We start from the raw sequence: 15,348 nt of genomic DNA on the forward strand, positions 1-15,348 counted from the left end.
TTTGAATGCATGAAATGTAGAAAAAGCTTTATTGGAGATTTGTGGAAATCTGGGTGCTGAGGAAGCAAGTGGGATCCTGAACACCAAAAAAGGAACACCTCACGTGAAGGGGGAAAGCAGGTCATATCCAGGGACAGGCAGGGCAGCCTGCAGGTTTAATGGCCAGATACATGGACCTTCTCATGACTTGAGATCACCCTTCCATCTTGGACCTCCTCAACAATTGTGCGGACTTGACGGGTGGTTGAGAGTGCTACAAGAGGAGAGAGGAATTGGGAAGTGTTATTTGCAGACAAAAAATTTAGCTTATTTTTAAGAAGGGCACAAGACTGAATGTTAAGCAATGCTTCTCCTTTATAAAACAATCCTAGTCCCTTCAACCCTTCCTTGGAGGCTTGTTATTCCGGACCCCCTACTGTCTTCCTTGCCTTTTGTCAGAACATATTCCAACTTCTGTGCATCTTTCTCCAGATCAGTATCTTACTGATAAATGTACAGTGTTATATTGCACTTCTTAAATGCTTCAGGATTCTAAACAGCTCTGTATCCCAATATTCTTACTTATGCAAAACAAAGAGAACTCTTCAAAATTTAATATTGTTATAGTCTTGTGAAATTCAGTAGCGAAAATCTAGCAGAGCCTTACCTTGTTTGCCATGTGAGTACTGGGAAGAAAAGCTATAAGAAAAACAAGATGAAATTAGAAACATAAAAATATATTTTTTCTTTGGAATGAAGCTGGGACCGAGATGGTAACTCCCAGTATTAATGCGGGGGGCGGGGGGGGGGGGGGCTGGGTTGGACCCTGACAGCTTTTCCACAGTGTCTCAATTTGATCACTCGAGGGCAGAGGCCCTTTCCCCACTTACCTTAAGCCCTGCGCTACTCGAGGAGAGTAGCGCGGGGTCCCTTGGCACTCCCCACTGAGAGGCGACAGCCCAGCTGCCGGGTCCCGCCTCCGGACCAGCTGCTGCTGTTGCGCCCCTCAGTGCGAGGCATTCCTGGCGCTCTTTCAAAGGGCGCCTTTTGATGACCCCGCGCAGAGAGCGGGGTCGTGGGGACGCCCGGGCGCGCGCCAGGGATGCCGCGTGCTGGGAATTGCGCGCAGCAACCCTCGGAAAAGGGTAAGTGGGGAAAGGGCCAGAGTCAGAGTTTGTGGGAACCAAACAGACAAAAGCCAAATGAGATGGGGCCATAGTATGGAACAGAACTGGGCAGGAATGAGTGGAAAAGTTGACAGGATCCAACCTAACCTAACAACAATAATAATCTGATTCATTTTGAGGTACGATTTAAAAGTTGAAGTAAATGCTCAGGAAATCTTGTAGCACTTTAGAACATGTTCTGTACTTGTTCATTACATTCTCTCCCCTGACCTAACCCTATATAATAATTTGTACTAAATAACAAGCTGATGACTGAACTGGGCATAGGGACTTCAGTGCCAGCTTAATGTAACTTGGCAGTGTACCATGATTCCAAGCCAAGCCAAACCAAAAAAAAGGTATGTGGATGCTGAAGCAGCCATGATAGAAAGAAGTGCTCAACCGATAAACCCAAGGTCTCCTGGGAAGTGTAGTTCCCCCCAGACTGCTTTTTCAGCCTGAACTGAACAGGCAACTTTTTCAGCCTGAACTTTTTCAGGCTGAACTAAGGTAAGTGGGGGGGCGGGGAGGTGGGGGGCACCAAGGGGGGCACAGGGAGGCACCATTTTGCCCCAAGCACCATTTTCTCCCCCTACACCACTGCCAATAGTACAGCCCATCTTTATATCAATAGAAAAGGGTGGGGTGCAATGACTGGCCAGGACAGCTATTCACTTATTCTACTTAAAGGCTTCCACCAAACAATTGCTGAAGAAAGCTAACATTTCTGCTCCTGTAGATTTCCACAACTTGGGCAACTACTTCTATGCAACCCCCTTTTACTTACTGAAAGTCTTCTCCCTCTAGCAAGCGACGGTAGGTGGAGATTTCCTGCTCCAGGCGGGTCTTGACATCCAGGAGAACCTTGTACTCGTGGTTCTGACGCTCCATGTCACACCGCAGTTCCGCCAGCTGCTCCTCCACACCAGTGATCAGAACTTGGATCTGGGCGAGTTGGGTGCCATAGCGGGCTTCTGTTTCAGCCAGGGTGCCTTCCAATGCCGCTCTCTGAGGAAAGAGAACATGACAGAAACAGATTCAGTGTCCGGAGGAAAGATGTACACCTTATTTATAACCTCCCTATTGGGGACCCAGAGCAGCTTACAACATTCTCCCCTCCTACACTTTATTTTCACAACAACTTTGTTAGATAGGTTAGGCTGAGACAGCAAGTGACTGACCCCAGGTCAACCAGTAAGCCTTCATGGCAGAGTGGGGATTTGAACTCTAGTCTCCCAGATCCTACTGTGACAGTCTAGCCGATTCACCATGCTGGCTCTTTCTTGTGGCACTAGGGTTCTAAGCAACCAGACACCTCCTCCTGCTAAGGGGTGCCACGAAGGCAAAAGCCAAAGACAGACATAAGAGCCAGACACTGCTCCCAAATGCCCCCCCCCCCCCCCGAGAGTTTTGGAATCCATCTTGTATATCAAGCCTGGGCAGGAAGGAGGTTGGCTGGCAGCTGAAATGTGCCTGACTGGGCAATGGGGCCAAGCTAATCCCCACTGTGTCATCCTAAGGTGATTTATTCAGCATTCCAAGCAGACCATTACTTATTCATTCTGCACCCATCCCAGTAGTCAATCAGTACTTAAGAGAACAGCCCAGGCATTCTCTTGGGTCCTGATGACTCATCAAGCCATTCTTTTGGTTCTATTTTATATTTTGTTAGAACCCTAGAAAAGCAATCAATTCTTTGTTTCTGGCTTTCCTGCCAGCTTATCTTATCTGTCTCAGGACCCATTCGGAGTATAAATATTGGGGTTTTGGCCATTGAGGGAGGGAGGGAGGGAGCATGCACTCCACTTGCACGTGGGCCCTTCCTTTCACTTCAGGAAATGCTGGTTGTTTTCCTCTTCAGTCCTGCTTTCCCTCGACATCCCTTCAAAACTGATAACTATTGCCCATTCCTGAAACCCTATCTCATTTCTCCCTTCTCTTTTGGTGAGCTCTTAAATGTTTTGTGTACATATGTCCATTGTTTAAAATATATTTAACCACTTGGCGAAACAGTCCATCAGGAGAAGAGTTCTGTCATGAATTAAGGGTTTTTCCCAGTGGTGAGATTCAAATAATTTAACAACTGGTTGGTTACAAGCACCATTTTAACAACCGGTTCTGCCGAAGTGGTGCAAACCTGCTGAATCCCACACATGCCCAGTTCTTGGGCATGCAGGGCCCAAGTTGGACTGAGATTAAGGTACGCACCAAGAAAGGATTTCAGCCTTCCCCTCTTCCTGTTTTCCTGACCTGAACAGTTTGAGGGGACACTGTTTGGTCCTTTCAGGAAAACTCATGGGTGTTATTTTTAAAAGTGCACTGTTATGCAGTGGCTAGAAATACTGAGCAGCTTAAAGACTCATGGATGTCTGGACTTTCACTAAACCAGTCCAAGATAACATTACATAGCTTTTTTACTTAGTGTTTGGGGATGCGGAAGGAAGAATGTCAGAGCCCCATACCATACTAAGCTGGGCTTGGAGATCGATTTCCAAGCCTTGGATGGTACGCCTCATTTCTGTGATCTCCGTCTTGGTGTTCTGCAACAGTTCGGTGTTGCTGGCAACTTCACGGTTCAGCTCTTCGGTCTGCAGGAAAGGGAAATGACATACCAATTGTCTATGTCCCACATCACCAAACGTCTTTTTTTCCTGGGTGGTCCATTTACCCCACCCCAAATGGCACACCTTGGTAAAGAACCAGTGCTCAGCGTCTTTGCGGTTTTTCTCCGCCAAGGCCTCATACTGTTCACGCATCTCCGCCAAGATCTTGGTCAGGTCCACTCCAGGAGCGGCATCCATTTCCACAGTGATTTCTCCCCCCAGCTGGCTTCGGAGTACAGTCAATTCCTGTGATGAAAGGAAGTTTATTTTTTTTTAAAAGTCATCAATGATATTATCAGTTGGGAGTGTATTTTTGCCAAATTTAGCATTTACAGCAGAGAGTGGTCTTTGAGCAACATTTAGATCAGGGGTCCTTAATCTTTTTTGAGCCTGTGGGCACATTTGGAATTCTGACATGGCATGGTGGGGGAAGCAACAAAATGGCTGCCACCAAGTGGCTGCTGCAGGAGGTGGAGCCAGCACAAAATAATTGTCGCAGCTTAATTTCAGTGGCACAGTGTGGATCCATGTGCTGATGTAGCAGCTTCTGCCAAAGAATTTTTTTTTTTAATCTGCATAGCCAATCAAATCTCCAATAGTCAGTCAGAAGCCTTGCTGGGCAAAAGTCCTACCTGGCCCCCACTCACTTCCTGAAAATACTTGGCTGGCACCAGAAAAGGTATCAGCAAACATCATGGTGCTCTCAGGCACCATGCTAGGAATGCCTGGTCTAGGAAGAAGAAGTTTGGATTTATATCACCCCTTTCTCTCCTGTAGGGAGGCTCAAACGGGCTTACAAATTCCTTTCTCTTCCTCTCCCCATAACAGGCATCCCACAACAGGCTGAGAGAGTTCTGAATAAACTGTGACTCGCCCAAGGTCACCCAGAAAGAGTGTAGAAGCAGGAAAACAAATGCAGTTCACCAGATAAGAGTCTGCTGCTTGTGTGGACAGGAGTTGGGAATCAAATCCAGTTCTCCATATTAAAGTCCACCTGCTCTTTACCACTTCACTCTGCTGGCTCTCAGTACCCCACTGGCTAGATCTCTAGATCTGCCCAGATCTCCGGAGCACTAACTCAAGAGCGAGTCATTAGTTTACTTTCACAGTTTCAGTTTCTTTTACTGTGCAGTGTTTTGTTTAGTTATTTCTCAATGGTTTGAAAACGTGAGGGGGCTCCTGTCTTGGATCATTTATCCTAGATCAGGGGTAGGGAACCTGCGGCTCTCCAGATGTTCAGGAACTACAATTCCCATCAGCCTCTGTCAGCATGGCCAATTGGCCATGCTGGTAGGGGCTGATGGGAATTGTAGTTCCTGAACATCTGGAGAGCCGCAGGTTCCCTACCCCTGTCCTAGATCATTCAATGTACCACAGCAGCCAGCAAATGGGGGGGGGGGGGAGGTTCCAAAAGATGGGTCATGAGTGTCAGCAGATCCTAACTGTAATGCCCAACTTCAAAGCCCAATCCCCAATGGTCTAGCTGCTTTTAGTCCCCATTCCCCCTCCATGAATTCTCCTTTCTCATACATTTGTCTGGCTGCCATGGGGTTGTTCCAAACTAGCCATGAGACTTCTAAATGCTTTGTTGTGGTTAACCCTCCCAGTTCTCCACCATGTCATCTTTCTGCTCCCATACTTGGGACAGATCTAGTCCAACTCACACAGTTATGGGGATCGAGCCAACCAGATTTTCCCTCAACCTCGTGCAATTCTCCTCCTTCGTGCAGCCCTGCTCCCACTTGGCTTTTGCCCATGCAGTCACTTTGATCTCTAGAGTAGCACCATGGGGGATCCTCTCTCTTTTTTGTTTACCACCGATAAAGCTTGTTTCATCCAACCCATATTTTACATATAGAATCCAGTGACTTTCACATGAGTTGCAGACCAGCCATATCTCTTCAAACATGAGTTGCTGTTCAAGGGGGCCCATTCCACCCCAGCTGCTGTAAATGAATGTGCAGGTCACAGACTGTACACACACAAAAAAGAGTTTGGTGTGCTTGTGAGAACTCAGACTAAATCATATGGTCCTGTGAATTATTCAATCAGTGCCTGGATCAGTGTTTTCCAGCACCCAGAAGTGGGTGACGAAGCCTTCAAAAGTGCATTGTGGGCTAGCCCACCCTAATGGCCTCCCCTGACCTTTCCATTGCTCTCTTTTGTATTTTGGAAACCAAGATCTGACCCCAGAAACAGTATTATCCATGTTATACATTGAAAAGGTAAAGGTCTGCTTATTGACTCCTGGGGTGATGTCATATCACTACGTTTATTAGGCAGACTATGTTTATGGGGTGGTTTGCAATTGCCTTCCCTTGTCATCTACACTTTACCTCCAGCAAGCTGGGTACTCATTTTACCAACCTTGGAAGATGGAAGGCTGAGTCAACCTTGATCTGGCTACCTGAAACTGACTTCTGTTGGGATCGAACTCTAGTCATGAGCAGAGCTTTGACTACAGTACAGCTTGCCACTCTGCACCACAGGGCTCCTAATGTCATATATTAAATGGTGTCTTTTCTTCACTGCATGATCTAGGTCCGTGGTGGCGAACCTTTGGCACTCCAGATATTATGGACTGCAGGGGCTGATGGGAATTGTAGTCCATAATATCTGGAGTGCCAAATTTTCACCACCACTGATCTAGGTCGTTTCCCCACCCACCCTTTGTTGTGTGGTAGTTGCGGCAAATAAACTGGGGGCCTGCTGCATTCCCCACTGCCTAAGCGGCAGCAACCTAACAACCCTGTCTCTGTCACTCTCCGTCCTCCTCAGCGCAGGTCATTCTCCCCCTGGATGGTCGAGCAACATTTCTGAAAACCAGCAGCGACCGCGGGGGAGAGCAAGGCAGTGGGGAAGCCGGGGGTCACTGCGGGTTTGAATTTCCTGCTGCACATGGTGACATGGACCAATCAGGGCACTGCGGGGCAAATCACTCGTCTGCACATCACTTGGAGAGCATGTGGACACAGCTTATTTTCATTGTTCATTCAGAACATTCATCTCATGAAATGGAGGAGAAAGGAAAGCGGCCACTTCTGTGTTCCGTAAATTTTCGCGCTGAAGCACGACAGCCAATCAGAAACCAATTTTTTGAAAAGACATTGGTTCAGTTTGCGATGACTAGTGTGCATGTCGATATTTTGTCGATTATTTCAGGTTTTTTTAATCAAGTTCCGCCCTCAAACCAGCGCTCCAGCCAATCGGAACAGAGAAGCGCCCTGCCGGTGACCACTGAACGCGCGGTTGTGGGGAATGCTGCATGTCATGAAGCTCACAGCTGCCGCGAGGTTTACAACAGGGACAAACTGCGGTGGGGAGTCAGACCTCGCGCTCAAAAGCACCGATTCAATGGAGCGCGGTTTGGCTCAACGTTATTTTTTAAAGTGGGGAAACGACCCTAGTAAAATGTGTCCTGATGCTAGAATTACTAGACTTAGTTCCTTAGAATCCCGTGGGGGGATAGAGGGACTAATAGAGAAGGGAAAAGGGGTCAAGACTGGAATGTAACCTGCAGTATGCAAAGGTCATGTATGTCAGAATGCTACTTATTTGGGCTTCATAGTCAGGGCAGCTGTGCCTTTTCTGCTGTGTTTGTTGGTTTCTCAAAAACATCTGGTTAACTACTGTAGATAATGGACTAGATGGGTACTAAGGTCGTCGTTTGCCTAGGGAGTCAACAAAAACTTGGGGCAACCTTGGATGGATCACTGTATCAAGTAAATTTGAAGGCAATAGTCACTCTAATCATTCCCCCACCACTGCGTGGAACTTCTCAAACACTGAGTGGAATTGAACTACCTGGGACAGCTCCCTCTGCAAGGCAGCCCATTATCTGCGTGACACCAATATGATGACTGCACGGCTGCGTAGCATACAAGGAACATTTCTTGTGGGTCACATACCAAGAACACTGGGAATTGCTTGCCTAGATCATAGTGTAACAGGCGTGGGTTCAGGCCATTTTAAGGGTGTGTCATTGTGTCAAAATCTACACCTGTGTTGGGCTGTCATAAGCCAAGGTCAACAAATGGAGGGTAATGGGATAAACTAATATGCTGGGTCTTGTGGGTTTTCCAGGCTGAGTGGCCGTGGTCTGGCAGTTTTTGCTCCTCACATTTCAGCTGCTTCTGTGGCTGGTATCTTCAAAGGCATGTCATGGTGATATATGTTTCTCTCTGTGGCACATCTCCCCATGACATGCCTCTGAATATGCCAAGCATAGATACGTGTGAAACATTAGAAGCAAAAACTACCAGGCCACAACCACCCAGCCCAGGAAACCCACAACAGCCAGCTGATTCCCTATGAAAGCCTTTGACAATACACAAAACTAATCTGTGTTGAATGCAGCTCTTTATAAGCCTAAGCTCCCCATTGTAAGAATGTTTATCCCTCTGCAGTGCTGAAAGATGGGCACACTCACCTCTTCATGGTTCTTCTTCAGGTAACCCAACTCTTCCTGCAGATTTTCCAGCTGCATTTCCAGGTCAGATCTGGACAGGGTGAGTTCATCTAAGACTCTGCGCATACCATTGATGTCTGCTTCCACACTCGCACGCAGCACTGCCTCTGTCTCATACCTGCATCCACAAAGGGGGAGGAGACACGGGGGGGGGAAGATAATTAATAAGGGTGATGTCCATCGTTTCACTGACATTCACAGAGCTGGTGATGAATAATAGAATCCCCCCTCCAGCTGGAGTTAGAGTCGGACTTACTTGGTTCGGAAGTCATCAGCGGTCAGCTTAGCATTGTCAATCTGCAGGAGGATGCTAGCATTCTGAACGCTGGCTGCAAGAATCTGCAAGAAAATGATGCTTTCATTAACAGGGTGAGGGTTTTTTTAATCCTTTCAACCTTTGCTACAGTTCATTTGCAAATTGGTGTGTAGCTTAGATTGGAGTTTTGTTAGAGCCAGCATCGATCCCTATAGGGGCTTCATTGTGGAAGAAGAACAAGAGTTCGTTTCTATGCCCAGCACCCTTCAAGTGGTTTACAATCACCTTCCCATGCATCCCACAACAGGCACCTTGTGAGGTAGGTGGGGCTGAGGGAGCTCGAAGAGAACTGGGACTAGCCCAACATCATCCAGCAGGCTTCATGTGGAGGAACCACTCTTCACCGCTACATCAAGGCATACTTGGAGCAAACCTTTAGTGCTGAGCTTTGCCCTGAGAGCTTCTCTGAACATGGACAAACTGTCCTTTCCCATCATGGAGTAACCACAGTCATCCTCTCTCCTTATGGGATGCGATTTCAGCTGGTTTTGCTGCTTCACCTGCCATTCCTGAAAACATGTCTGTGTATAGCACAGTTTCTGCTTCATCTGGAAGTGTACCAAAAAACTGCAACACTTACGGGTTGCCATTTTAGGCCACCTCTTATGACTATTATTATTATTAATGCTGGTCCTGAACTTACTGGAATGAACCAAAGAGACATACAGCCCTCTGGCATTAAGCCTCATGTAGGAAGTAGGATAATTTCTACAAAGATGTCCAAATGTATTTAGAGTCAGTATGATCTGCTGAGTGCTGAGTCAGCATGGTAGAGGTTAGGAATGGTGGACTCTAATCGGAAGAACCGGATTTGTTCCCCTTCACCTCCACATGAGCGGTGGACTCTTATCTGGTGGACAGGATTTGTTTCTCTGCTCCTCTACATGAAGCCTGCTGGGTGACCTTGGGCCAGTCACAGTTCTCTCTGAACTCTCTCAGCCCCACCTACCTTACAAAGTATCTGTTGTGGGGAGGGGAGGGGAAGGAGTTTGAAAGCCACTGAGACTCCTTACAGTTGAAAGAATCCAAACTCTTCTTCTTTTTCTGATTTTGCTTTCACTTCACCATCTTCTTCATCTGCTCCGATGCCTCAATAGGTTCTATGGACATCAGCAGATGATAACATTTTTTCTCTGTGCCATGAAGAAAGGTCAGCTGCTGACTTCTGTCAATCAAGCTGCTATTAACTGGGAGGATGTGTAACCTTTCCCTCATCAAGCCGTGATCCTGAATGGGGGGCTGATGGGTGCCAAGGTTCCCGCCAGTGCGTTGCCTGGTCTCAGGCTCCCTCTTTTTCAAATCATCCCTACCTTAAACTAAAAAGCCAAGCTTGGCTTTCTTTCACCATATTTGATTGGGAAATGCTTCAGAAGAGCCAGGAGGCATCACCTTGTGTCTGCAGGGAGCACCTATTCAAAAGCAGCTGCCTTCATCATACATTGATATGTAACCTGGAACCTCCCCAAACGTGATGTGATTGGCTCTAGCTCTCATGGTGGCCATTTTAAGTCTGCTGTGCCCACTCCTTGGCACCCATTTTGTGGTGGTGTCCACTAAACATTATCAAAATTCCAAGTATCCCAGAAGTTCACAAGTCTTGGAAACTATGTATACAGGACCACTTCAGATGCGGTATTGTTTCTACAAATTGTATTCTTTGGGGAACAGAGTTGCCAGCTCTGGGTTGGGAAATAATGGAGATTTTGGGAAGAGAAGAACTTCAATGGGGTATAATTCCAGAAGGTCCACCTTCCAAAATGGTCATTTTCTCCAGATGAATTGATCTCTGTCACCTGGAGATCAGTTATAAAAGCAGATCTCCAGCCACCACCTGGAGGCTGGCATCCAAACTGGGAAATATTTGCTATGTGCTGTGTACAACTTTGGCCTTTGGGTGTATCCACTGTATTGCATGAGCATGCGTTTGCAGACATAAAACATCATTGTGAGAATAGTACTATGTTCAAGGGGGAAGGCCAGACTCTTATTCAAGTAACATTGCTTGATGTACACAAAGATTTCTAGTTTGCCGTAAGCCAGTGAATACCAGGAGCTTAGAGACAATGTTATGGAATGGATTTGGCTTCTGTGCCCTGTTCAGTGGCCCTCCAGGGCAACTGGTTGGCCATGACATGAATCAGAATCCTTGACAAGATGAAACACTGGTCTGATCCTGCAATGATCTTCTTACGTTCTTAATTCTCATCTAATCCAGTCTTCAAAACAACCCTGTGTTTACAGGCTAGGCAGACCGATAATTATCCCAAGGAACCCCAGTGAACTTGATGGATGAGGAGGGGCTTGAACCTGGAGTCTCTGACATATTTCCCTTACCATTTATATGCTGGTGTCTTCCTGCTGGTTCTTTTGCATTATTCTGCATTCACTATCAAAACAAATACATCCTTTGCACTTTTCATCCTCAACTGAAACAAAGCCCAAATGTTTATATACTGAGCATCCAACCTGTTCTGAGGGACATGAAAGCTTGCTATTTAGCAATAATCTAATTGGTCTTATTGAAAAGATATTACACCCCTTTTTTTAAAAAAATCTGTGGGTCTGTGCAGCTACCTACAACCAAAGACCACATATTTTCTTGCATTGGCTTGCTTCTCCCCATTACTCCAAGTCTCTCCCATTTGATTCCATTCCCCATGCACACAAGCCTATCTAACAGTGAATGTAAACTCTTTGGGGAAGGGAGCTGTCTTCTGCGAAAAACCACATGTCCAAAGGATACATTAATAAATTATTGTTTATTATTTCCAGGGGGTTGCCACACACACATTGGAAAAGGAACAAAAAATTCCGTGCAGAGGCCAAATAAACACAAGATGCTGGTAAGCACAATTCACAGCAGCAACTGGTGTTAACGTTATCAGATGCTTAGCTAATTCAATGGGCACAGTGTGAAAGAAGCCCACGGCCCCAATTAAGCCCCAACTGAATACCGTCATAAGCCCCAACTGAATACAGTCATCTGAGCAATTCTGCGGTGGAGCTTCCCTTTGCAATTTTTGCATTTGATTACTGTAAGGTCTGCTGTACAGAGTCCAGGAGATTATCGTCATAATTATTTTTAAAAGCATTGAATTAGCATGCATTCATTAGTACTCATGAGTCACTTGGCACAAATGACTCAAAATAACTACATCATGAAAGCCAGTTATGAAATCAGGATTTGGGGGGTTGATTCACTAACTTGCATTGGAAAAATGTAGTCCTTCTCCAGTCTTCCTCCTTGAAAGTCTGTGTCTGTCAATGGTTATTTATAGTATAACAAGTATAACAAAGATATTCAAACTAAGACCCTCTTGGCTGATAAGAATGCCAATGCAACCGACATAGTAGCAAGATATTTGGCAGCTATTTACCTACATCTTATAGGGAAATGTAAAATTAAAAAAAATTATTTTATAAATTTTATTTATGTCTATTTTATTATGCCAATAAATGTTTGACTGACTGACTGACTGACTGACTAGTCAGTTCGCTAGACTTCTCCATTTAAGAGGCCTTCTTGACATCACTCAGGCTTACCTTGCTCCGCAGGTCTTCAATGGTCCTGAAATATGGGCTAGGGTAGTCAAGTCTTGGACCAGGTGCCCTGCTGCTTCTCTCTCATGCCACTCTCTGATCTTTCACCCTCCCAGCCTTTCGCCAGTGTGTTGGACTCTTCCAAAGCACGCACCTTGTCCAGGTAGTTGGCCAGGCGGTCATTCAGGTTCTGCATGGTCTCCTTCTCACCCCCGGCCAGGAGGCCGTCCCCACCACCAACTACAAAGCCGCCCCCAAAGCCTCCCCCAAAGCCACCTCCAAAGCTGCTGCTGTAGTAGCTTCCCCCATAGCCACCACCAAGAGAGCTGCCAACCCCAGAGACATAGGAGATGCCACTAGCTCCACCAGGTCTGCATCCGCCTCCGAGATGCATGGAGGAAAGCCGAGAGGAGCCCCCGCCAAAATTCATGACCCCCTTGCTGGAGCAGGAAGAGGTGTATTGCCTGACAGTAGTGGACATCTTGCTAAGAAGAGGAGAGATACCCAAGAGAGAATTCCCCGGTAAGATGGAAAGTGTAGCAAAGAGAGTTGAAAACTAATGGCTCTGCCTGTTTCCATGCTCCTTTTATTCCCCCAGGCTGGGGGCGTTGCTATGGCAAAAGATCTGTTCTCTTCCAGTCATCCCCCTGTGGTGCCTTTCGTCATCGTGAGCATCTACGCCAAGTTCTAGGATCGTCATTTGTTTCCCCCAGGGCTATTCATACACATGTCACATTCCAGCCAATACACCTTGTCCCGCAAATGGGTGGTTTTGTGTTTCTCCCTTTGTTCCCAGGTGAACCCTGACATGTGATTCAGAAACAGAAGAGGTGTTGCTCAAAGGTGCAATTGAAACTTGCCATGTTTTCTGATGGGAAATGTATCTTGGGACAGAGAGACTTTGAGAACCTTGAAACCCAAGGGAGGGGTCCTTGCAGCACAAAGGGGTTTTTATGCCAGGGCCTTGAATCAAAGCACCCAAACTCCTTGTAAATCTGTTTCTGGCAGAAGGGAGATACAACACTGAAAGCCCAAGGGGTCTTTTCACATGTAATGAGTTCCTACTTCGAAAGCACTTCCCTAAATGGCTGCAAATTCCCCTTGTATGGACATGCAGTGACATGTGAGTTGGACAGGATTTCTCCCACAAAATTGGTTCCCAGGTACCAAGGCTGCAACATATGCAAAAACCATCCTAGGCTATCATCATAGGGGAGGGTGATGCATGTTTTTCCAGTGTCACAACACACTTTGCAGTGAAAGCAACTCTGTTCCTTTTTCAGACCCTCCAGCCTTCCTATTAAACCTGAAAACTGATGTTTCAGATTTCTCACCTCGAGGAGATGTTCTGGGTTTGGTCCTTAACTTTACACAGCAGAACCAAGATTACCCCTGTTTGAAAGTAGCTGCATCGAAGTTATTTTTATCATCCAAGAAAAGTGTGTACAAGTGATATGAAAACTAGCCTTAACTCCTGATTCATGCAAATCTCCTGCTTTTTTAACCCAGTAGATCAGTGAAAATAGCCCTGCTTGCACATTACAGTGAACATATGTACACCCCACATGTGTGTAAGGTTGTCACAAGGGGATGGGGGACCAGGACATGGAGCAGACTTTGGTGACAGTGTGATGTCATTCTGGGAAAGCCCTGGAAATGACATCATGTCTGTCAGAACCTCTGACAGCAATGCTGATTTTGTGAATTTAAGTAGATCATAATAGGGAAGCCAGAAAGGATGAGTCAGAGCTCAGCTCTCATGGCCCTTTCTTACATGCCCAGGATCATGCCAATTGCCACTTTGGAGTAGGGAAAATTTTTCCTACAGGTCAAATTGGCGTGGATCTTGAAGAAGAGTTTGGATTAATATCCCTCCTTTCTCTCCTGTAAGGAGACTCAAAGGGGCTTACAAACTCCTTTCCCTCCCCCCCTCACAGCAAATACCCTGGTGAGTGGGGCTGAGAGAGCTCTGAAGAACTATGAGTAGTCCAAGGTCACCCAGCTGGCATGTATTGGAATGCACAAGCTAATCTAGTTCACCAGATAAGCCTCCACAGCTCAAGTGGCAGAGCGGGGAATCAAACCCAGTTCCCCAGATTACAGTGCACCTGCTCTTAACCACTACACCTCCCGCAACCATAAGACATTAAACCTGATACTAAGCTAAGTCAACCCAATCTTAACTTTCCATCCTCCAGCCCAAAGCTGCGGGGGTCTCACCTGTCTTCTAGCGTCACTCCCAGGCGATCCATCCCATGTTCCGAGGTTCCTTGCTTCCCAAATTCAAACGGTGGCTCGTTCCTTCCGTGTTTTCCTCGCTTCTGCGCCTCGTTGCACCCCAAAAGTTTGGGGGATCCCAGACGAGCCCCCAATTTGTTACTGCTGCAGCTCGGGTAACAATAAGTGATTTCAGCTCAGCTCAGCAATGTAATGAGGCGCAGGAAGCCAATGTTCTTCAAGCAAAAGAATTTTATTGCAAATGGTGGTCACAGCTCGGTCAGGAGAGAATTGCGCCCTTGCAAGAACTTTTATTCCCAAACTTCAAAGGGGGCAAAGGGCCAGGGAAGTGGGAGTTGAGGGGGCAAGTCCCTCACCAAAACACCAATCAAAACAAACAAGTCAAAAGCAAGATACAGTTACACTTTTGAATGGGATTACCAAATCCCGCTGTCAGCCGTCTTCCCGCGAGATCTCGCAATGGTGCTGAATGGAAAGCAGATAAGGTTCATTAGAATCCAGGTGGGCTTGCTGCCGCACCCAGGTGAGTCCCCTATCAGATGGCTGATTCCTTTAGATTCCAGATGGCTGATTCCCTGGGGCTCCCGCCCCACATCGCTGCAACAAAGAAAAGTTCAAACTGTCCAATGGTGGTCCCTGCATGTCTTCCAACGGCTGCGGACCTTTGGGTGCTGGCAACAGATCCGATTTGCAAGTCCAAAGAGGGTCTTTGTCTTTGTCAGGGAGTCGGCTGGGCGTTGGTCTAAGCTGCATTCCAGAGCCAACTTTCTTGTCCCTTAATATCAACCTTTCTGGCCACTGCTTTGGCCATCAGACACAAATTTCAAAAATAACATTTCTGAACTTAAACATTAGGGAAGCCTTACAGGGATAAACACATAAACTTATAGGCAAGACTCTCCTAAATTAACAATAACAGAACCTTAAACTAACTGAAGAACCTTATTAAACTAAAATCCTAAACAGCAGGCACATCATAAATTCAACTAAAGAGGGACTTTTATTACATCCTAGAATGGCATAAACAAGAGGGAAATC

The 15,348-nt window shown here is 46.5% G+C and overlaps 1 protein-coding gene across 1 annotated transcript; it reads right to left on the reverse strand.

Moving 5' to 3' along the window:
* LOC125444604 (keratin, type I cytoskeletal 14-like) lies at positions 1–12,640 on the reverse strand. Its single transcript, XM_048517107.1, is given in 10 exon segments — positions 1–253; positions 647–678; positions 1,933–2,153; positions 3,608–3,733; positions 3,833–3,994; positions 8,178–8,334; positions 8,473–8,555; positions 12,076–12,141; positions 12,144–12,176; positions 12,179–12,640. Coding segments are annotated over 10 exon segments (1,353 nt in total). The 5' UTR covers positions 12,554–12,640; the 3' UTR covers positions 1–155.
* Between the last annotated feature and the right edge of the window lie 2,708 nt (positions 12,641–15,348).

The sequence above is a fragment of the Sphaerodactylus townsendi genome, linkage group LG15 (assembly GCF_021028975.2).
Source record: "Sphaerodactylus townsendi isolate TG3544 linkage group LG15, MPM_Stown_v2.3, whole genome shotgun sequence".
NCBI lineage: Eukaryota > Metazoa > Chordata > Lepidosauria > Squamata > Sphaerodactylidae > Sphaerodactylus > Sphaerodactylus townsendi.